We start from the raw sequence: 25317 nt of genomic DNA, 5'->3' as shown, positions 1-25317 counted from the left end.
ACTAATAAAATAATTTAATACATATTAGTTTTATGAGTTAAAGAATTTAATGGGGTTATATTATATAGGCATATTGGAGTGTTTAGGTTATGTTTCTTGACAACGTGGAATAAAAGCTAAAAGGTGTATTCCTTTAACTTTTTTATCTCTATATCTGATGAATCTACTTATACATTATTATTAAATTACATTAGATTAATACTTATTATTAAGGTTTATATTAATTAAGATGAGATATTTCTTTATATGTTAATATATTTAAATAATTACGTTAGGTTGATATTAATTATTAAGGTTTATACTAAATTAAATTTTGAAGTTGATATATATCAAAGGGGAAACGGTATACTCATGTAAGATCGAATATAATATTAATTATATTCGGGCGGCTCAAACGCCTTAAAATATTGTATGTTCTTTTGTTTTAAATCTAGATTATGAGATAATGATTAATTTTCATGTAATTTATTTAATTATATGTTTTTGCTGTAGTAATTTGAGATGGAATAAGCTACAAGATGTTCTTCATTTTGAAACTGGAGAGCTTAAGAGTCTAACACAAATGTAAGAAGCACCTGGAAGTATTTTTTTTCTTCATGTTATGATAATCAAGATTGTTGCTTTTTACTAACAAAAAAATTGATTAGGTATCTGAGCTTCAATAATTTTAAAGGGGAGATCCCGAAGAAGTTAACAATAATGCATAAGTATATTTATTAAATATAGAGATAAAAAAGTTAAGGAATACACCTTTTAACTTTTATCCCACATTGTCAAGAAACATAACCTAAACACTCTAATATGCCTATATAAGCTCTTCAACTCATGGAACTAATATGTATTATGATGTTGGTCCTTATAGTTTTAATTTTTAATTTTTTTAAAGTATATTTTTTAAAAAATATTTTGAGGAATGATGTGGATCTTGGAAGGCAGGCCCCTTGAAACACGCTTCTTGATCCTAGTCAAGGTACCTAACAGGTAATTAATGGATTTAAGGATGATATTTAGGTAAAAATGCCTCCAAAACAACTTGTTTATAAGATTATATACATTTGCACAAGAATACATTTTACAGTGAAAAGCTCTGCCAATCCTCAAATGAATTCTAGCACCCTGTTACTCTGAAATCATTAAATTGATGGGCATCTTCCTTTCCATTTTATTTCACAACCTTACCCCCTACTCCATGTAGGGGTGGGAATAGGCCAGGTCAGATCAGACTTTAAAAGGCCTGAGCCTGGCCTGTAGCCTATCACAGACTTTTATTTTTGTCTTGGCCTGGCATTTTTAAAAGCATGGCTGGCCTGATAGCCTTTTTAAAAGCCTGTTTAATTTTTAATCTAAATAGTTGGACACATATATATTGGTACCATAAAAATAATATAAGTATCCTAAACACCAATTTTTGTCCCCCATACATGTCTGCACAGTACCCAAGGTCAACACCATACCTTGTTGTTCCCAACGCTTGCACTAGCACACCATCAAATGTTGGTGCCGCCCATACTGTGTCCATGCTCCACTTTTGTTGTTATTTATCTTTGTTTGTAATGGATATATAACTAACTAAAAAAACAAATGAAGCAATGGTGGAGGCCCCGCTCTTGAGAGATAATTGGAGGGGGAGAGATTGAAGAGAGAAAGAAATCGGGGAGTGGGGGTTAGTTTAGCTTTAGGGTTAAATATTATATTTAGGGTTAATTAACTTCTAGACCCTATAGTTTAGCCAAATATTTCCAGTTTAGTCACTAATTTTAGAGTAAAGTCCTTATTAAGTCACTTTAACTTAGGCGCATTTTACAAAGTAGACACCGTTATGACAAGTATATATACATACATATATATAGGTCGACTTATTAGGCTTATAAGGCTTTTTAATAGGTCTGAGCTTGCTGTATTTAATTTAATAGGCTTTTAAAAAAGACCGAACCTAGCTTTTTTTATTAAATAGGTCAGGCCAGACTTTATGTAGGTCAGGTCATAGGCCCCTGTAGGCCGGCCTGGCCTATTCTCACCCCTAACTCCATGTAAGTCCAACAATTTCAAATGAAACATTCTTATTGGTTGATACAAAGCTAGCTATTACATCAACAATATTTGTTTTTAGAATTCTTTCCCTTTAATTAAATGAAGTTTTGAGTTCATTTAGATGCAGATATTTTATGGTCGGTAAAGATACGGAGAGAATTTTACTCGTGTTCCTTTTAACTCAGATAGATTGGAGTGGATGAAGTTAGTAATTCAGATAGTAGAATTAATATTTAGGGAGTAGGTTACTCATATTCTAGGAGTGATGGGAGCGATTAGTTATCAATTAACAATTTTATATCTTTACTAGTCCTATAAAAAGAACGAAACTATATAATTGTAACATGTAATTAATGGTTTTCTTCTTTTCTCATAAATTTTTTTTATCAAAGAGAGAGTGATATAAGTAAATTTCACTTTTCTACTTTAGTGTATAAAATTTAAAAGATTATGTTAACCTTAGAGGAAAACATTCGGTTTCGTGATTAGACTAATCCGAACGAAATTATGTGGTGGATTCTACCGTAGCTATTGACGATCCAAAAATTTAATAATAAGGGTCTAAAATTTTAAAATTTCATTTTTTTAAATAATGGGCATGCAATTTTTTTTCTTAACACATTAAATTAAATTTAATCAAATTTCTAAAATAACGGGATGCACTTAATCCCTATATAGGAGTTTAGTGCATCCGCACGATAAACTGTTATGTTTTCTTTTATTATTCCTTGTTAATCGATACTAATGATATTATTTGGCAGTAATTTCTTAACAAAGTCACCTGAAAGAAGAACTAGTAGTAATTAATTAAGTAGCCGAATTTTGTTTTTACACGAAGAAGAGAGTTGAATCTATTGATTGCATTACTATATCATCAATGGAGATTAAAACGGGGGGGGGGGGGGGGGGGGAAGAAGAGAGATGAGAGAGAGAAGGGTTCAGGTGTTTCTGTGTTGAAGCCAGTTGGAGAATACACGGAGAGTGTTCATGTCGGCTCTGTAATGCTTTTGTACGAATTCATGCAGCATAGGCCATGTAAAATCTGGGTATACTCGGGGATTGTTTTTGTTGACCAACTCTGCTGGTGGGGTTACCAATTTATCACCCGGTGGACACAGAAAGAAAGCCAGTGATTTTCTCGTCAATTGATTGTTCACCACCGCCCGGTGCATGCAACTTTTGTATCTACCATTCGACAGTGCCTGAGAAAAAAATAAAACCCCCACTAAGCTCAAAACTACAGTAAAAGAATATGTAAGGATAAAAAAGTATGTTACCATAAAGGTATCGCCAATGTTGACGACAAATGCTTCGAGATTCGGGCTGATTGAACGCCATTCGTTGTCTACAGACACTTGAAGTCCACCGACTCTGTCTTGGTGAAGGATGGTTAACGACGTTGGATCGCAATGAGGCCCTGTTCCTAAAGTGAGGTCTGGTTTTTGGCATGGGGGATAGTAGTTTAGCCTCATTATTGAATCGTTTTTCTCGAAGAATACCCTGAAATATGATCTCTTTACGCCCAGACTAATGGCCAAAATCTCCATTATCCCTAACGAAAGCTTGCTCATCGCCTCGCAATAGTCTTGGTAAACCCTCCTACACCCCAAAAAGAAAACATCAGATTTTACCATTCACAAAAGGACAGATTGAATCACTTTCTTACCCGAATTGCCTGAATTCATCTCCCATTTTATTAACAAGATAGTCTTCCACTACCTTGGACGAGTTATTCTTCGCTGAATAGCGAAGCGACAGTGTTTCCTTCCATGGCAGCTTGGTGGAGAATCTGCCAGTGAAGCTACTTGCATATCCACAATCTTCCCCTAGCTTTCTTTGAGCCCTTTGCTTCTGGCTTAATGGCAATTCAAAGAAGTTGTCCACGTAGTCATGAGCATCAGCGAGGAGTTTCGCATCGACTCCATGATTAACTACAAGAAAGAAACCGTGCTGCCGACACGCCTCGCCGATAAGCCTTGAGGCTTCAATTGTAGCAGCAGGGTCACCAGAAAGGAAGCCTCCTAGATCAATGAGGGGTACCTTGAGTTCTGGTGGATTAGCCCCGGCCCCAGGCTTTTCATCATCAGGCCATATGAATTCTTTTGGTATTTGGGATTGGAAACTAAAGACGGGGGCATCGAAAACGAGCTTTTTAGACTCGTCTTTCGGACGGTGAGGCATGGAGGGGATGCAGTCAACAGCCATTGCATGAAGAGTAAATGCCTAGCAAAGATGTTTTAATATATAAGCTTGATTTTGGGAGTAGTTAAAAGGGGGTAAGAGATAAAGTGAGACAGAGAAGGGAATGGTGAGTTAGTGGAGAAGAGGGAGAGGGCAGTAAGTTTGAGAGGTGGGATGAAAGAAAAGCCAAGGCCGTTCTCATTGGGGAAATCACTCGACACATATTGGAATCTTATAGTGTAGCTCCTTTCTCCCCCAATTCAATTTATTTTTCCTTTTTTTTACAAATAATGTTACTAGTACCATTTTATCTGTCAAAGTTTTTTTTACAAATTTTTTAATATATGCAAGTAAGTTTTGTAATGTTGTTTAATAAATTAAATATAGTCTAAAATTATATAATGTATGTATAATGTTTTTTTATAAAAAGAATATTCGGATAAAAAGTATTGATGTGGGTATAAAGGAATCAATAAATTGATGGAAAAATAGAATTTACAAAGAGTTTCAAATAGATGATCAAATTGAATAAAATATGAAAGTGAGGGAATAAATTGAAAAAAAGGATTTTTTTAAACAAAATAGAAATTGAAGTTATTTAGTTATTCTACATTGATAGATGGGTATATCGTTCAAATTTTATCAAAAATAAATTTAAAATAAAAGAAAAACTAAAAAAATAAAAAAAATCATGCAAAACATAAAAAATATTGTCATAGAATGAATTGGATAGGATGAATTAAAGCCGCACATGTATTATAATGTTATTAATAAATATGTTATTTAAATTTGATTAAAAAGAGAAATTGAAGAAATAATGAAATTAAAGATTATATTATAAGAAAACTACTTAATTGATATAATATCGTTTTAATTTTGAACTTTTAGTTATTTAAACTTTAAAAATTTAAAAGATAAATTACATCATTCTTCATTAAACTTTATTATCTCTCCTATTTCATTTACTGTATTTTTAATTTTTCTAATTTGCTCACTGAATTTTTTAATTGTTCTTGTTTTGATCACTCTAGATTATTTTATTATTATTTTTCTATGGTGTGATATTTTTATTATTATTAAATATAAAAATAATTTAAAATAAATAATAAACTAATATTTTTATTATTATGAAATTTAAACAAATTTAAAATAATCATCGTTAATCATTGAGCATCGTTGACCACCATCGACCTTTGAAGTTATTTTTATATTAAATAATAATAATAATGTCACATCATATGAAAAAATAATAAAATAATTCAGATGACCAAAACATGAGCAATTTGAAAGCTTAGTGAGTAAATTACAAAAAAATAAAAATGCAGTAGATAAAATAAGAGAAAGTAAAGTTAATGAAGAATTGTGTATTTTATCCAATCTAAAATTAACTCAAACATCAGATCAGAAAAAAATCAATAGTTTAACTCAAATAACACATAATTAGAAAATACCATTTTTAGTCTAATCAACATTTTCTCACCGATAATATTACTATTTCTTCGAATGAAAATGCTTGACATTGTTAAAAATAAAATATTATTTTGAATGTATTAAAATTTTAAGGCTTAATATAAAAATAAGTCCATAAATTATACATTTTTTTTCATTTAGGCGCCTAAATTATTTTTCGATCAATCTAGATGTCTAATGTTTCCAATGTTTCACTTTTAGGTGTTTAGACTGTTACTGTATTAAATTCTGTCGTTAAATGACACAAACCGCCTTTATAAAATTTTAAAATCTTATATTTTTCAAAATGTTTTTTTTAAATTACATGAGCATGACACGCTCCACTTTAACACAATTATGACTGATGAGGCACCTAAAAATGTAACATTAGAAACATTAGACACCTAAATTGATTGAAAAAAGTTTAGGCACCAGGCAAAAATGATATAGTTTGGATATTTATTTTTATATTAAGTCAAATTTTAATGAATGTTATAATAATTATGAATTATTAATTTGTGAAATATTATCTATTGTTTAATTTATAAAAACAATTAATATGATTGAATAAATATATTTATTAATAAATAAACTTATAAATTTCACATGTTACCTAGAATATTCAAATTGGAAAAATATATTTATGAAAATAAGAATAAAATAAACATTTATTTTATATTATACATAAAAATAAAAAGTACAAATAGAAAAACACTAATATATATGGGTAAAATACATGATTCCTCACTAAACTTTACTCTATCTCATATTTCATTCACTATACTTTCAATTTTTCCAATTTACTCACTGAACTTTCAAATTGCCCATATTTTGGCATTTTGACTTATTTTATTATTATTATGGTGTGATGTGGCATTATTATTATTATTATTATTTATTATTATTTAACATAAAATAATTTAAAATATAAAACAGAAATAGAATATGGATGTCCATTGTTTGTCGGCATTAGATGCCACCATAGCAGTCGTAAATGGTGGTCGTTTAGTCTGAGATTTCATTCGTTTCGCTCAATCGGTAAGTCTGAATCCGACCTCTATTTTATCGAAATATGCCGACCATTGTCGACCGTTGTAGATGATGGTCGTTCGATCCCATATTTCATGGGTGACCTTGTCTCGACCCCTTGAGTCCAAATCCGTAATACCCCAAACATCGTGTCAATGACTAAAATGTTTAAAAGTTGGTGGCTTAATTTGAATAAATTGAAAAGTACAATGACTGATTTTGGAAATTGGGATTAAGACTTATTAGTAAGGATGAAAGAATGGAGGGCTATTATAGTCTTTTAGTAGGAAATGAATTTAATAATCATTTCTAAAGATATTTATTAAGTGATGAATGTGGGAAAAAGATAAGGCTGGAACTTTGGTTTTTCACTCTTCTTCTTATTCTCTTCCCCGTAACTCAATTGTTAAGCTAAGGTAGGTTTTCAAGTTGGTTATTCCTTTCATTTTTGGGTTGGTTTTGAAGCCTTGAGTGATATAGAAGCTTAAGGAAGGTTTAAGGATGGATAAAACTAAGAAATTAGTTAGTTGTTAGTGAATTAGTAAAATGGGGTTTTTAGTGATTTGATGAAATTTGGTCAGTAATTGGATTTTAAAAGCAAGATGTAAATAAGAAATTTGAAGCCTTAGAAGTGATTGAAAACATGTTTGAATATTTGGTGTGATTTTTAGTTTAAGTGTTCTTTGGAGAATTTGGATGTTATAAGGAGGTTTATGAGTCTAAGTTAGTTGGGATAAGTGATAACAAGTTTGATGGCATGGTTGGAGATAAGAGTAAGAGATTTAGATGAAATTTGGGTAAAATCGAAGTGAAATAAGTAAAATCTAGGTAAGGGTATCGGTATTGGAAGAACAATACCGATACTATAAGGTTAAATTGAAGGAAATAATATGAATACGATGGAGGTATTGATACCAAGAGGAAGGTATCGATACTGTAATTGAAAATTGGATTTCAAGAATGCAAAAATGGTATCGATATTGAAGTGGATATTGGTACCATAAGAGAGAAGTATCAATACTGTAGGAGGGGTACCAATACTATTCAATCTGAAATTGAAGTTGTAATGTGAAATTAAGCCATTATGAATAAAAAGGAAAAATTAGGATGAATTTGAAAAGAATTAAAAAATAATAGTACTTTTGAGTATTATTATTTTGTATAAATGTTAGAAAGTATACTAACATTTTATTTTATATTGTATGTGTGATTATGGATGCTTGTGTAGATCGTAATCTAATTCATGAGACAAGCAAACAAAAAGGCAAGGACAAAGTTCAAGAATAGTCGAACTACTTTAAGGCATAATATTAAGGCATACCATGTGAGTGCATTTATTATGTATTTATATGATATGAGGATGACTTGCGATGAGTCAACCTGGAATGTTTTTATAAAACATGTTTTATTGTATTTTAAAATATTTTCATAAAGTTTATGAAAATGACTTTACGAATAATTTAGAGTATGAACGACTCTAAAATAGATGGATGAACTTCTTTATTGTTTTAACAGCTATTGATGTTTCTGAATAAATGTTTAATCTGCGAATTTGATTTAAAGGCCTATTGTATGTGCATTGAGAGTCGTAGGTGCATTTCGACATACTTTGTGTATGATGGTTATCGATCGATTTTGTTTAATGCATATGTTGTATTTTCGTATAAGTACTATGTGTACTTTCGACACTATGTGTGCATCCATGATATTCATAATGAGTTTGTGAATTACCATTTCGGCACTATGTGTGCATTCATGGTATTCACAATGAGTTTGTGAATTACCATTTCAATACCTTAGTATAGTATTGTCGTCATCACAAAACGTATGCTTTCGTTATGCACTTATGTGCAACTCATGTACCTTGCATTCTCATTCAATATACATTAAGCAAATAAATAAATGGATAATTTAGAAAAATATTGATTGATAGGTATGTTGGACATACTAAATATTGTTTCACAGGTTATGTGAAAGAAATTTGGTTTACTAAGTTGGTTATATGTATTACTATTATTTATATGATTTAATTCGTATTTTGATATTTTATGATATTCTTATGTTTGGTTACGCCTCTTTTATATTATTATGCCTCACTAAGTGAATACTTAGCGTGTAATGGTTTCACGTGTAGGTAATAGCATACGACCGGAGTAAGGAGTGCAGCTGACATCGTAAATCAAAGGTACCTCATCAGTAACTGTATGACATTTATGTCTACTTTTGATATTACTAGATGACATGTAATAGATTTATAATGATGCTCTGGAATGTATTTGACTTATGATGTAGTAGTATTTATTATGTTATAACTTTAAGGTTATATTTTACATAATATTAATTAATGAATGTTTTTATTATTAATATTTAAAATATTTTATTTATAGAAAAAAATTTACTAGTTTTCAAATACAAAATTGTTTTAAAAAGTCATGTGACATCTGTTACTCGTGTACGAGAATGTATACGGAAAATGGGTGTTACATTGATTGGTATATGAGTTATACTTTAGTCGATTCTCGGTTGAAACTGATTGTATTTTACTTTAAAAAAGGGTTTACATGATACTAAGATGTCAAAGTTACTGATATGGTGTCGTTAGGATATGATTGATGTCACTACTTACTAACTTGAGTGGTTATTATTATGTATGTCGTTTTAGACGTCAGAATATGTGGATTCACATACAGCGATTGAACAAGAAGTTCGAGAAGGGTCATGTAGTGAGAGCAATGAAGCTAATAGTGAGCATCCGATCCAGTCTGAAAACGCTAGAGTACTGGTACATTAGGGTATGCCAGTGCTAGAGTATGGAGCTTTTATGTAGACTCTCGATGCAATCTTGACTCGATTTCAACCTCCTCTGCCTCCCCTACTCCTCCATTACCACGAATGTTAATCCCAAAAGAGTTAAAAAGTTTGGGAGCACATAAGTTCAGGGGAGAAGAGGATGAAGGTCCTATAAATGTTGAATTATGGTTAAACGACATTAAGGTGATGCTTGAAAATCTTCAATGCTCAGATTCTGAAAAGCTGGGAGGAGTTGTATATTTACTTCGAGGATCACCTCGAGTGTGGTGGACAAATACTACGATGTATACACCACCTGAGCAAGTGACCTGGAAGTTCTTTCAGGATGAATTTAAGAACAAGTATATCGGTGAGCAGTTTATACGGGGATGCTGTTGAAGTTTCTTAATCTGAAACAAGGTGATCGAGCAATACATGAGTATGAGGTTGAGTATAACAAGATAAGTCGTTTTTGCTACTGAAGTAGTTCCCAATGATAAGCCTCGATGTGATTGGTTTATTGAGGCCTAAGCTGAAAGAGATAATGTTGGCTTTAAACTTACCTACCATGCAAGAAGTCATAAACTGAGCTAAGGCAATCGGAAGAGCTCAATAGGAGACTTTATTAACGGAACATGGTATGCAGACGGGAAAAAGGGTTGGAACGTCTTCAACTTCCTATCATGCTAAGAAAGGAAAAGGTTTGATTTCCCGATACAATAATAGAGATGGTTCCACTACAGCTTCAAAGAAGAATAAATAATCATAGTCTTTTATTGCTAGCTTGGGTAGAGAATTCAGAGAACGAACTACTCCATGTCAGATGTGTGGAAAATTTCACCGTGGAGTATCTAGATTGCTCGGTGGCACTTGTTTCCAGTGTGGTGAGACTGGTCACTATGCTCGAAATTGTCCTAAGAGATCTGGGGATAAATCAGTGCAATCTGAGAGATCAATAGAAACATCTCATACAGGCAGAAAAAGAGGTAGATCCGATGGAAAATCTGAGTCAATCCAGCGACCAGAGACGCGGGGAGTAGCTAGAATCTATAATAATAAGACTAATGAGGATCAGGATGACCCAGGGATTTTAGTAGGTATATTTCATCTTTTTGATGAACTTGTATTTGTTTTGGTTGACCCTGATTCTACGCACTTTTATATTAGTACAAAGTTGATTAATGCTAAAGAAATTTCGTTAGAACCAATCTTTACTAAGATGATAGCGGTAAACCCTATTGGTCATAGTGTATGGGTAACTCGGATGTGTAGAAAATTCCCGATAAAAATTCAAGGGGTTGTGTTCCCGGTAAACTTTATGGAATTGCCTTTCGGCGAGTTTGAAATTATTTTGGGCATTGATTGGTTGTGTCCACAACATGTATGGGTTGATTGTTGTAAAAAGAGGTTATTTTTGAAGGATGTGGAAGGCTCATAAATCATAGTAATCGGTGAAAAAACGAAAGCATCATCCAATTTGATATCAGCAATGACAGCAAAGAAAATCATGTTGAAAAGATGTATAGCTTTTCTAGCTAACGTAATAGACACTCAAATAATTTAAGCGATATTAGATGATATTCCAACAGTTGTGAGGTTTCCAAATGTTTTTCTGGAAGAATTATTGGGTTTACCTCTAGATCGTGAGGTGAAATTCAAGATTGATGTTTACCCGAGTACTGAACCTATTTCTATGGATCCATATAGAATAACCCTAAATGAGTTAAGAGAATTAAAGGCTCAATTACAGGAGTTGCTCGATAGGGGATTAATAAGACCTAGTGTTTCACCTTGGGGAACACCTGTGATTTTTTTTGAAAAAGAAAGATGGGTCTATGCGATTATGCATAGATTATAGACAGTTAAATAAGGTAACAATAAAGAATAAGTATCCTCTTCTGAGGATTGATGATCTGTTTCATCAACTGAAAGGTGTATCAGTGTTCTCTAAGATAAACCTTCAGTCAGGATACCACCAATTAAATATTAAAGAGGAGGATGTTCCAAATACAACTTTTCAGACTCGGTGTGGACATTATGAATTTGTGGTGATGCCTTTCGGTTTGACTAATGTTCCCGCAACATTTATGGATTTGATGAACCAAGTATTCCAACCATACCTGGATCAGTTTGTGGTGGTATTTATTGATGATATTTTGGTGTAATCAAAGTCAAAAGAGTAGCATGATGCTCATATTTGTATTGTCCTTTAGACTCTTCGAGAGGCGAAGTTGTATGCCAAACTATCCAAATATGAATTCTAGTTAGCAGAGGTTGCTTTCCTTGGCCATATAGTCTCCACAGAAGGCATAAAAGTAGATCCCAAAAAGATTCAAGCTATAGTGGATTGGAATTCCCCAAAGAATGTTTCTGAGGTTTGAAGTTTATTGAGTCTTACAGGTTATTATCGAAGGTTCGTAAAGAAATTTTTGATGTTAGCTTTACCCCTAATTAAATTGTTACGGAAAGATATGCCTTTTGTTTGGACATAAAATGTCAAGAGAGTTTTGAAATGCTATAGAGGATTTTAACAGAGGCACCAATGCTTATACAACCTGAGTCGGGTAAAAACTATGTGGTTTTTAGTGATGCGTCTGATAACGGATTCGGATGTTTGCTTATGCAAGAAGAAAAAGTCGTGGCCTATGCCTTGTGACAGCTAAAGACTCACGAGAGGAATTACCCAACACATGACTTAGAATTGGTAGCGGGGTTTGTTTGCTTTGAAGATATGGCATCATTATCTGTATGGTGAGCGGTGATATATTTATACATATCATAAAAGTCTAAAGTACTTGTTGACTCAAAAAGAACTGAACTTGAGGCAGAGAAGATTGATCGAGCTTTTAAAAGATTATGATGTGATCATCGATTATTATCCAGGGAAGACTAATGTGGTAGCTGATGCACTTAGCCAAAAGTCTTTTGCATCTTTACGAGCTTTGGATGTACGTTTATCATTAAAGAAAGATGTCGCCTTGATTGCTGAGCTTAAGTTAAAGCCAATGTTGTTGGATCGAATAAAAGAGCTGCAAGGAAAAGATGGAGAATGTTTGGAAAGAATTGCACTAGTAGAAAAAGGCAAGCTAAGGACTTCGAAATCAGGAATGATGGATATTTATATTATAGTGAAAGACTTTGCATTCCAGATAATGAAGAACTGAAGAAAGATGTTATTTCCAAGGCACATTATAGTCCATTGACTATGCATCTAGGCGGGAATAAGATGTATCAGGATATAAAGAGTCGTTATTGGTGGCTTGACATGAAAAGAGCTATTACAAAATTTGTTGCAAAATGCCTGACATGAAAACTGAGGATCAATTGTCTTCCAGATTGCTACAACCGATATCCATTCATGAGTGGAAGTGGGAATGAGTTACTATGAATTTTGTTACAGGGCTACCTTTGACACTCAATAAAAATGACTCAATATAGGTAATTATGGACAAATTGACCAAGACAACTCACTTTATTCTAGTTCGGATAGATTACTCGATGGATATGTATGTTGAGTTGTATATAAAAGAAATAGTTCGATTGCATGGAGTACCTCTATCGATAGTATCCGACCGAGATCCAAGGTTTACTTCAAGATTCTGGAATTCTTTACACAAGGCATTGGGTACTAGATTGAATTTTGGCATGACTTTTCATTTGTAAATAGATAGTCAATCAGAGCGAACTATTCAGATATTGGAGGATATGCTAAGAGCATGAGTGATTAAATTCAAAGGATCATGGGAATGATATATGCCTTTAGTGGAATTTGCCTACAATAACAGAGTATAAAGATAGCTCCGTATAAAGCCTTGTATGGGGGGAAGTTTCAAACACCATTAAATTGGTTTGAGCTAAAAGATCAAAATACAGTTGGCCCTGATTTAATGAAAGAAATGGAAGATAAAGTGAAAGTTATCCAAGATAATCTTAAGATAACTTCTGATCGACAAAAGTCTTATGTTGATCTAAAGAGAAAAGATATTGAGTATCAAGTAAGAGATAAGGATTTCTAAAAGTATCGTCTTGGAAGAAAGTATTGCAGTTTGGGTGCAAAGGAAAGCTGAGTCCGAGATTTATTGGACCTTATAAAATTTTAAAAAGAGTCAGACCAGTAGATTATCAGTTAGCTTTGTACAACACCCATTTCCCGTATACATCCCAATACATGAGTCACAGATGTCACATGACTTTTAAAACATTTTCGCATTTGAAAACCAGTAAAATTTTGTCACATGACTTTTAAAACATTTTCGCATTTGAAAACCAGTAAAATTTTGTTTCTATAAATAAAATATTTTAATATAATAATAATAATAACATTAATTAACTATTTAAAATAACCTTAAAGTTCTGACATAGTAAATACTACAACATCATAAGTCAAATACATTCCAGAGCATTATCATAAATCTATTGCATGTCATCTAGTAATATCAAAAGTAGACATAGATGCCATACAATTATTGATGAGGCAACCTTTGATTTACAATGTCAGCTGCACTCCTTACTCCGCTCGTATGCTATTACCTACGCATGAAACCATCACACACTAAGTATTCACTTACCGAGGCATAATAAAGTAAGTAAGGCATTTCAAAAAACATGAGTAAACCATTATAATATCATATATAATTTTATTGTATAAAGTGCATAAAAGAATAAAAATTGATTTAATAAGACAAAATTCTATCATGTAACATGCTAAACAATATTTCATATGCCTAGCATACTTATAAATCAATATATCCCAAAATATCCATTCACAACCCAATATATGAAAAATGAGAAAGCAACGGACACAATAACTTGAATCTAACCAATTTCATAATAGTAATCCCGTAAGACTACCATCTTTGCACACAAAGTGTCATAGTACACAAAGTACTACTATAAGTACACAAAATATTCTTACCATAGTACACAAAGTACTACTCCAAGTACACAAAGTACTCTTAGAAAAATGCAATAAGCATTTTCTAAATCGAGCGATAGATATCCATCTCGCACCAAGTATGCCAATTACATATATAGTGCTAAAGTACACAAAGTACTATTACAATACCATATTATTTATGGTATTATTATTGTACCTATGACTCTCCATGTACATACAATAGGCTTTAAAATCCAAATCACAAGTTAAACGTTTATTCCAAACCATCAATAAATAATAATTTGTATAAAACACATCCATTCATTTTAGGACAATTCATACCATAACATCATTCGTAAAATCATTTAAATAAACTTTAGGAAAATATTTTAAAATACGGTAAAACATGCTTTTATAAAAACATTCGAGGTTGACTCATCGCAAGTCATCCTCATATCATATAAGTACATAATAAATGCACTCACCTGGTATGCCTCACTATTACGCCTTACTGCAGTCCGACTATTCTCGAACTTTGTCCTTGCCTTTTTGTTTGCTTGTATCACGAGTTTGATTACGATCTACACAAGCATTCATATTCACACATACAAATATAAAATACAATGTTAGTATACTTACTAACATTTATACAAAATAATAATACTTAAAAGTATAATTTATTTTCGAATTCTTTTAAAATTCATCCAAACTTTTCATTTTTATTCATAATGAGCCCTTATCATAAATTCTTTAATTCAAGCCCAAATAAGTCCAATAAATTTCCAGCATTTAATTTCCAGCTCAATACCTCAACAATACCACAATTACTATTTAAGCCACTAACTTTCTCAATATTCACCATTTTGTATTTAAACTTTGTCATCGTTCTAAAATGGATTAATTTCACATTATAACTTCAATTTTAGCCCTTAAACAGTAATTTCCAGTAGTATACATCAAATATTGATTAATTACACAATCATCCCATGATTTTTCAAAATTACCGAATAGGTCTCTCAACTTTTGAAAAAGTATATTTTTGGCCCAAAAAATTTTCTAAGGCTTGTAGAACCTTCCAAATATCATTTCTAAGCTATGAGAATTTTTACACAATTTTTCCCAACCTATATCCTCAAGGTTGAATAGTATATAATTTTAGGGTTTAAGATTTCCACTAGTTTCGAACATGAAATCAACCTCGATTCAACATTTCAAGACCTATAAAATCAAACCCCTAACTTAATTTAATCAAAATACATCATTCCCATAAAATTAGGGTTTGGTCGAAATTATCATAGATTTATTTAGCCATGTACAAGTGATTTTAATCAACAATCATGCGTTTATATGATTCTACAACCTCAAAAACATCATAATCCTTTATCAATTTCATAAACCTTAATATGAAAACAAACCCTAAAATTTGAGATCTTGGAACAAAAGCAATATTAGCATGCAATACTAGTACCAAATGATAGTGTTTTTCACATAGAACAATTTTCTATTTCACGGTATAACTCAATATCCAAAGGAAATTTCTCAAAAATTTAAAAGAAAATTTATCTTACCTTGATAAGGGGTACACGGCTTGGTTGCTGGAAAATGAGTTAAGTTTCATGAAATTTCTAAAGAATTTCATGCTTATTTAATCTTAAAATGAATAAAATATTCATTTAATGACAAATGTCCATTTTGCCATTAATGAAACTCGATAATTACCTTAATACCAAGCCACATAACCTTATCATATTTCCAAATTCAAAGATGAACAAATTATTTTACCCTTTTTCCAATTTTACCTAGAAATTTTCCAAAAACTGCAATCTTGTCACTTTAATCCAACGATCCAAATTTAACATGGAAATAAATCTTCAAATCCTTAATCCAACGGTCCAAATTTAACATGGAAATAAATCTTCAAATCCAATGATCCATATTATTTTCCATCATTTTAACATGTGGAAATAATATTTTTAAGCCTAACTTATCATCCTTCAAATTTTCCCGAAATTTTTATTTATGATTTACCGATTTTTTATCAGACTTTAACCCTTTCTAGTTTTCAACATAAATTATGGATAAAGAATCTAAATTCAATAAAACCCCAATCTCATGAGTAAACTATATACTTATGGGATAAAAATTATTTTTTGGAAAATTACCAGTTACGTCCCTGAATTTTTCCCACTTTTATACTTTAGCCACCAAACTTTCAAAACTTACATTTTAGTCACTAATCAAAATTTGGGGTATTACACTTTGCCTCCCGAAATGGAAAAGATCCAAAATGTTTTTCATGTGTCGATACTCAGGAAGTACCAATCAGATCCTTCACATATTATCACACTAGAGGAAATAGAGATCCAGCCAGATTTGACTTACGAAGAAGAACCAGTACGGATCTTGGCTCAAGAAATCAAAGAAATGTGTAGCAAGATGATTACTTCAGTTAAAGTGCTTTAGAAAAATCATAAAGTCGAGGATGCTATTTGGGAAAGAGAGGAGGACATGAGGAAGCAATATCCACAACTCTTCGCATCAGGTATGTCTTAAAATTCGAGGATGAATTTTCTTCAGGGGAAAATTGTAATACCCCAAACATCGGGTCAGTGACTAAAATGTAAGGATTTAAAAGTTTGTGGTTTAATTTGAATAAATTGAAAAGTACAAGGACTAATTTTGGAAATTGAGATTAAGACTTATTAGTAAGGACGAAAGAATAGAGGGTATTATAATCTTTTAACAGGAAATGAATTTAATATTCATTTCTAAAGATATTATTTAAGTGATAAATAAGGAAAAAGGATTAGGCTAGAACTTTGTAAGTACAAGGACTTTTGGAAATTGAGATTAAGACTTATTAGTAAGGACGAAAGAATAGAGGGTATTATAATCTTTTAACAGGAAATGAATTTAATATTCATTTCTAAAGATATTATTTAAGTGATAAATAAGGAAAAAGGATTAGGCTAGAACTTTGTTTTTTTACTCTTCTTCTTTTTCTCTTCCCCGTAACTCCATTGCTAATGTAAGGTATATTTTCAAGTTGGTTATTCCTTTCATTTTTGGGTTGGTTTTGAAGCCTTGAGTGATATAGAATCTTAAGGAAGATTTAAGGATGAATAAAAAAAAGAAATTATTGAGTTGTTATTGAATTAGTAAAATGGGTTTTTTAGTGATTTGATGAAATTTGGTCAATAATTGGATTTTAAAAGCATATTTGACTTGTCAAAGATGTAAATAAGAAATTTGGAGCCTTAGAAGTGATTGAAAACATGTTTGAATATCTGATATCATTTTTAGTTTTAAGTGTTCTGTGGAGAATTTGGATGTTATAAGGAGATTAATGAATGTAAGTTAGTTGGGATAAGTGATAATGAGTTTGATGGCATGGTTGGAGATAAAAGTAAGAGATTTAGGTGAATTGGGGTAAAAATCGAAGTAAAATAAGTAAAACATGGGTAAGGGTATCAGTACTGGAAGAACAATATCGATACTATAAGGTTAAATTAAAGGAAATAGTATGAATATGATGAGCAATATCGATACTAATTGAAGTAGTGTCGATACTGATATGGAGGTATCGATACCAAGAGGAAGGTATCGATACTATAATTGAAAATTGGATTTTTAGAATGCAAAAATGGTATCGATACTAAAGTGGGTATCGATACCATAGGAGAGAAATATCGATACTGTAGGTGGGGTACCGATATTATTCAGTCTGAAACTGAAGTTGTAATGTGAAATTAAGCCATTAAGAATAAAAAGGAAAAATTAAGATGAATTTGAAAAGAATTCGAAAATAATAGTACTTTTGAGTACTATTATATTGTATAAATGTTAGAAAGTATACTAACATTGTTTTTTATTTAGAAAGTATACTAACATTGTATTTTATATTGTATGTGTGATTATGGATACTTGTGTAGATCGTAATCAAATTCTTGAGACAATCAAACAAAAAGGCAAGGACAAGTTCAAGAATAGTTGAACTACTTTAATGCATAATATTGAGGCATACCATGTGAGTGCATTTATTATGTATTTATATGATATGAGGATGACTTGCGATGAGTCAACCTGGAATGTTTTTATAAAATCATGTTTTATTGTATTTTAAAATATTTTCATAAAGTTTATGAAATGACTTTACGAATAATTTAGAGTATGAACGACTCTAAAATAGATGGATGAACTTCTTTATTGTTTTAACAACCATCGATGTTTCTGAATAAATGTTTAATATGTGAAATTGATTTAAAAGCCTATTGTATGTGCATTGAGAGTAGCAGGTGCATTTTGACATACTTTGTGTATGATGGTTATCGATCGATTTTGTTTAATGGATATGTTGCATTTTCGTATCAATACTATGTGTACTTTCGGCACTATGTGTGCATCCATGGTATTCATAATGAGTTTGTGAATTACCATTTTGGCACTATGTGTGCATTCATGGTATTCATAATGAGTTTGTGAATTACCATTTTGTTACGTTAGTATAGTGTTATTGTCATCACAGAACCTAAGCTTTCGTTAAGCACTTATGTACAACTCATGTACCTTGCATTCTCATTCAACATACATTGGGAAAATAAATAATTGGATAATTTGGAAAAATATTGATTGATAGGTATGCTGGGCATACTAAATATTGTTTCGCAGGTTATGTGAAAGAAATTTGGGTTACCAAGTCGGTTATATGTATTACTATTATTTATACGATTAAATTCATATTTTGATATTTTATGATATGATTATGTTTGGTTACTCCTCTTTTATATTATTATGCCTCACTAAGTGAATACTTAGCGTGTGATGGTTTCACGTGTATGTAATAGTATATGAACGGAGTAAGGAGTGCAATTGATATCGTAAATCAAAGGTTGCCTCATTAGTAACTGTATGTTAAATCTAACCTCTATTTTGTTGGAACATACTCCGAAGTCCACAAATAGGAGATCGAAAATAAGAAAACTAAAATGTTTAAATTGAGATTCATGAGTTTTGGAATATTTTCTGGTGAAACAACCACCAGATTCAAACTCACGAGCTTGAGGTGAAGCGACCCATGAAATTTAGGACCGAACGACTACAGATTCCAAAGACCGATAGTGTCAACAGTGAGCAGTGATTATTTTAAATCTTTTTAAATTTAATAACAATAAAATATTATTATTTTATTTATTTTAAATAATTTTTATATTTTACTAATAAAAAATAACATGTCAAACTAAAATAATAATAAAATAATTTAGAATGACCAAAACATAAGAATTTAAAAGTGTAGTGAGTAAATTGGAAAAGTTTAAAGTACAGTAGGTGAAATAGGAAAAAGACTAAAGTTCAACGAAAAATGATGTAATTTATCCATATATTATTTAATAGACAGAAAAAATTGAATGTTAAATTTTTAATAGTGAATTTTATGAGTAGTGAATTCATATTTGAATATGATTTCATAAATTAGTAAAATCTATGTAACAATGGTATATTATAATGTTCTTTACTGAATTTTACTCTTTCTCCTATTTTATGGATTAAACTTTTATTTTTTTTAATCTTCTCTCTGAACTTTATAGATTGAATTATTTTACTTACTTATCTGTTATCTCTCTTGTTGAGTTAATCAATTGACGAATATAGCCAAGAGGGGGTGAATTGGAAATTAAAAATTCGGTGGAAGCTTTTGCAGAAAATTAAAAATATTTGCACATCGATTTAGAGTGGTTTGACTTTCTCAACCAAAGTCTACGTCCACTACCTTAGCTATCCACACTAAGGATTTTCCACAAATTCACTAATTTGTCTTTCTTTTGTGGACAAAGAGTAACCTTACAAATCCCTCAAGAATTATACCCCAAATTCTTGAGAACACTCTCTCCCAAAGAGAACAATACAAATTTTGCAAACTTACAAGAAAATCCCCACAAGGAAAGATGTTTGCACAATTCTAGAACAAAGAAAGAACACTCAAGAATAATACAATTGATTACAATAAGTGTTATTGAAAGCAAAGATGAATATTGAATGAAATAGGCTTGAAAATGCTCAAACTTGAGGTTTGATTCTTTCTCTTTGATTCTCTCTTGACTCTCTTGATAATTTTAATTGATCAATAACTTCTAAGCTTGTTTAAATACTCCTTGGATCATTTTTGAATGTTGGGGATCATTAGTGGAGTTAATAGAGTTGTTATTGTGCGAAAACAATTAATAAAATCAGTTCGGAGCGTGTGTGCATCGATGCATAGTCAAGGTGCATCGATGCATCAAGTGTAAAATTCAAATATTTCGACAGTTGGAACACTTAGTGCATCGGTGCACTAAGGGTGCATCGATGCATAAAATGCATTCGATGTTTCAAACAAGCCTAGAGTGCATCGATGCATAAAATGCATTCGAAATGGGGTGTGCATCGATGCATCAATGAGTGCATCGGTACATCTCTTCACAAATTTGATTTTTGGCTCGTTTTTGGTTCGAAATATTTTGTGAAAATTGTTTCAAAAATACTTTAAGTATAAAACACAATTTTACACTTTAGTAAGGATTGAAATTAAACTTTGAAAGACTTGGAGTAATATTTTGATATTCGAATAATTGTATCGAATATACTTTAGAAAATCATTTGTAAACTCTTAAAATTCATTTAACTTAATTTGTTATATCGAAACATCAAAATGTTTCCAACAATCTCCCCCTTTTTGAAATAATAAAACTTTTGAGTAAATTTAAGTTTTTTCTATCCCCTTACTATAATACATCTTAATATTCTCCCCCTTTTTATTAAATAAAAAAGACTCAATAAAATGTTTATAAAGAAGAATTTTGAAAAACATAGCCAATTGATTAAATATAGTGTAACCTGCTAAGATCACAATCAAGAGAAAGGTTAGCCATTAGTTTCATAATTCAATATTCATAATAAATGAATGTGAAATGGTAAAATTGGTCATATGCTAAATGATGCAAAAATCTAATAAACCAATATAAGTTCAAAAACCAAATATATAAATATAAGTTCAAACATTCAAAGTTAAACATCCAAACAACATAAACAATCCACAAACATTCAAAATGTTAAAACAATAAGTTCTAAATCCACGAAAGCAAAAGCAAAGAAAGGTCTAGTCGTCCATAAGAGGATCGGGAGGAGGATAATGTGCTCACACTTCAAATGTGAGAGCATCCATATGTTCACGCATCTCCCGTTGGAACTCAGTCAGTTGAGATTCCATGGAAGCAAACCTCAGATGAAATGACTCCATAAATGATCGAAAATATGGAGGCATATGTTCTTCTTGCTGTGCTGGTTCCGGTGCTGGCTCATCGTCTGGTACGTGATCGTCAATATCTTGCATAAGCTGTTGAAACTCTAGAGAGTACGAGAAGAGTTAGGTGCAAAAGGAGCTCGTGAAGAACTAGCTCCCGGAGCTAGCTCAGTATGCCTATATTCCCATTGACCTATTACCTTATCTTGTTTCCATACGACTTTCTTTAAGGAAGTTAGGTTGATTTGGTTTTGGAGAGGCATGGGAATGTCAACCGAGATCTTAAGCTTTAGTTGGATAAATAAATTGGAAAGAAGACACCCGTAAACTAAAGTTTCGACATTTTTGGATGGAATGACGTTTACGGTATCAACAAGCTCACCAAATATAATTTGTGGCAAATTAATCTTCTTATTATGTTGGATACAATGTATCCACCATAAATCTATGACTCTAAGTTTGGAGTACCTACCTCCGGATGGTCTAAACCACCAAGAGATCATCAAATAAAGGAAACGATCGTGATGAGTTCATAAGGTACTAACACTATCATTAGACTTATATGGAGTAACCAGAAGACTGTTTTCATTATCTATCCCATCATCGTCTAAACCGAAAACATCAGCAATTGTTTTTTAATTGATAAAAATGACTTCTCCTAAGAGATAAGATCGTATGCCCAAGGTTGTGGTTTGACTAGCATTTTGAACACAGATCGCATTTGAATAAAAAATGTGAACTAATTGTTGATAGACAATGGGTTGAATTTGGCATAACTTATCAAATTTTCAGGAACGAAGAACATGAAGATATTTAAAGTTAATATCTTCCATTGCTTGAATGAAAGGGATACGTTCCTCTCGAATTTTGTAGGATTGAAAAATGACTAACGAACCTATCATATAATTCAACTCTACGATGACTAGGTTGGTTGAAGCAAGAGTTAAGAATAGTTAACTCGGGTTTGTTTGGTTTCGAATTTTTTGGAGTAGGAGGAATAGGAGGGCGGTTTGATCGACTTGAAGAGGACCTAGGTTGTTTAGGGTTTGACATGATTTAGGAAATCAGAATAAGGAATGTAACCTGCAATTTTGAAACACATGTATGCAATATAATCAATCCCAAAACTCAATTGAGTCCGCAATATTTCAAGATTCTCTAAATCAAATCCTAATGGGAAAAGTTTTGAAAAACTATTTTGAAAATAATGTTTGAAAAACATAGCATATATAGTTTTCATGAAAACAACACAATTGAATAAAAAACATCTAAATTAAATCAATTATTTTCAAATTTTTTTAATTTCAAAATTTCCAATATTTTTGAAAAATTGTTTGTTTTTGATGAAATTAGTTGTAAAATCTAATTTATAAACACTAAACAATCAATGCCCGATGTAATATTCATCCTAAAACTAATCAAAACTAGTCCTAATTTCAAAAATTAATAAAACAAGGGTTTTAGAAAATTTTACCTAGAAATTTCAGATTTTGTGAGAATGAGATGTTGTTTTGCACGATTTAATGATGCAAACAGGTTTCAGAGATGAAAAATGATCAAAATCTGTCTAGAATATGTTGATTTGAGGCAAATAGAGAGTTTAGAGTGAGAGAGAGATGAATAGCGGGGAGTGTTTAGGGTAGAGGGTTTGTGAAAAATGAAGAAAATAAGCATTTAAACCCAAAATCCTGAAGGATGTATCAATGCACTGCTGAGTGCATTGATGCACATTCAAGGAGTGCATCGGTGCACCTTCATGGTGTATCGATGCACATTCATAGGGATGCATCGATGCCCCTTCATAGTGTATCGATGCATTATGCACAAAAATGTCAAAAATCCGTTTTAAACACTTAAAATGCTAAATTATTTAGCTCTAGTGGTATTGGCAACTCATATATTGAAAATTAATCATGTTCAACCAATCAATTTTATCCTTAAACTACATTTGAAAATATAATTAATTTTCACCAAAGATCATAAACTCCCCCTAACTATTAGCATAGAATGCATTCAAAAATGTTATTTTATAAGCATTTTCAAATCTAATTTGAAAAGTGCTAAAAATATTTTAAACACTAAGTGAATATAGGTTAGTTAAACCTAATTCTCTCCTAAGTGTCCAAAATCTTTCTTTGTCTAAAGGTTTTGTAAAGATATCTTCTAATTAGTGCAAAGTATCAACAAATTCTAGAACTACATATTCCTTAGCGACATGGTCTCTAATAAAGTGATGTCTAATTTCAATATGCTTAGTTCTAGAGTGTTGTATGGGATTTTTAGTGAGACAAATAGCACTAGTGTTGTCACACTTGATAGGTATAGTACCTACTTCAATTCCATAATCAAAAAGTTGTTGTTTCATCCATAAAACTTGTGCACAACAACTACCGGCTGAAATGTATCCTGCTTCAATGGTAGATAATGCAACATGATTTTATTTCTTTGAAAACCAAGAAATCATCATATTTCCTAGGAATTGGCAAGTATCGTAGGTGTTTTTCCTATCTAATTTTCATCCTCCATAATCCGCATATGAGAAGGCATGCAAGCTAAAGCTAGAGTCTCTAGGATACCAAAGTCCTAAACTAGGAGTGTCCTTAAGGTATTTAAAGATCCTCTTAACAGCTAGTAAATGTGATTCCTTAGGGCATGATTGAAATCTAGCACATAAGCAAACACTAAACATAATGTCTGGTCTACTTGCGGTTAGATAGAGCAAAGAGCCAATCATTGACCTATATAATTTAACATCCACATATTTACCTCATTCATCTTTGTTAAGCTTTGTAGATGAGCTCATTGGAGTGGCATGAGGTTTCCCGTTTTCCAGTCCAAACTTCTTGAGCATATCCTTGATGTACTTGGCTTGATTTTGATAAAGATGCCAGCTTTTCTTTGCTTGATTTGGAGTCCCAAGAAAAATGAAAGCTCTCTCATCATGCTCATCTCGAATTCACTTTGCATTAGCTTAGAAAATTCTTGGCAAAGAACATCATTAGTAGAACCAACTATTATATCATTAACATAAATTTGAACTACTAATAAATCTTTACCTTTATGCTTTAAAAACAAAGTAGTGTCAACCTTCCCTTTTGAAAAACCTTTTTCAATTAAAAAGTTTGACAATCTTTCATACCAAGCTCTAGGAGCTTGTTTTAAACCATAAAGCACTTTTGTTAATTTAAAAACATGATTTGGAAATTTTGAATCTTCAAAACCAGGAGGTTGTTCCACATACACTTCTTCTTTTATAAAACCATTTAAAAATGCACTTTTAAGATCCATTTGATATAATTTAAACTCATTGAAACATGCAAATGCTAATAACATTAGAATTGCTTCCATTTTAGCTACGGGAGCGTATGTTTCATCATAGTTTATGCCCTCTTCTTGAGTATACCCTTGAGCAACAAATCTAGCCTTGTTTCTCACTATATTACCACTTTCATCAAGATTATTCCTAAATACCCATATATTACCTACAATAGATTTATTACTAGTCCTTTCAACTAATGTCCATACTCTACTTCTCTCAAATTGATTTAACTCTTCTTGTATAGCCATAATCCAGTGTTCATCTTTTAAATCTTCTTTAATAGTCTTAGGCTCTATGCGTGAAATAAATGCAACATAATTACATATATTTCTAAGAGAAGATCTAGTTGTTACCCTTTTGGATGGA

At 31.6% G+C, this 25317-nt stretch overlaps 1 protein-coding gene across 1 annotated transcript; it reads right to left on the bottom strand.

Annotated features, from left to right (window-relative positions):
- Positions 1-2813: 2813 nt before the first annotated feature.
- On the bottom strand, positions 2814-4418 carry LOC120158677 (gibberellin 20 oxidase 1-like). The gene is made up of 3 exons (XM_039169477.1): positions 3698-4418; positions 3309-3630; positions 2814-3233 (listed from the first exon to the last, which is right to left on the bottom strand). The coding sequence occupies exons 1-3, from the start codon at positions 4234-4236 to the stop codon at positions 2970-2972; spliced, it is 1125 nt and encodes a 374-aa protein (XP_039025408.1). The 5' UTR covers positions 4237-4418; the 3' UTR covers positions 2814-2969.
- Positions 4419-25317: the final 20899 nt, after the last annotated feature.

Source organism: Hibiscus syriacus, unplaced genomic scaffold, assembly GCF_006381635.1.
Source record: "Hibiscus syriacus cultivar Baekdansim isolate YM2019G1 unplaced genomic scaffold, ASM638163v2 tig00111330_pilon, whole genome shotgun sequence".
Lineage (NCBI taxonomy): Eukaryota > Viridiplantae > Streptophyta > Magnoliopsida > Malvales > Malvaceae > Hibiscus > Hibiscus syriacus.
This window is presented reverse-complemented; position numbering and strand designations above follow the sequence as displayed.

Bases quoted from the DNA above. Each gene is read 5' to 3' on its own strand.
- LOC120158677 (XM_039169477.1), bottom strand. From the start codon at position 4,236: ATGGCTGTTGACTGCATCCCCTCCATGCCTCACCGTCCGAAAGACGAG. The intron at 3,631-3,697 runs GTAAGAAAGTGA...TTTGGGGTGTAG, and splicing joins GATGAATTCAGGCAATTCGG to GAGGGTTTACCAAGACTATT. The intron at 3,234-3,308 runs GTAACATACTTT...TTTTTTTCTCAG, and splicing joins ACATTGGCGATACCTTTATG to GCACTGTCGAATGGTAGATA.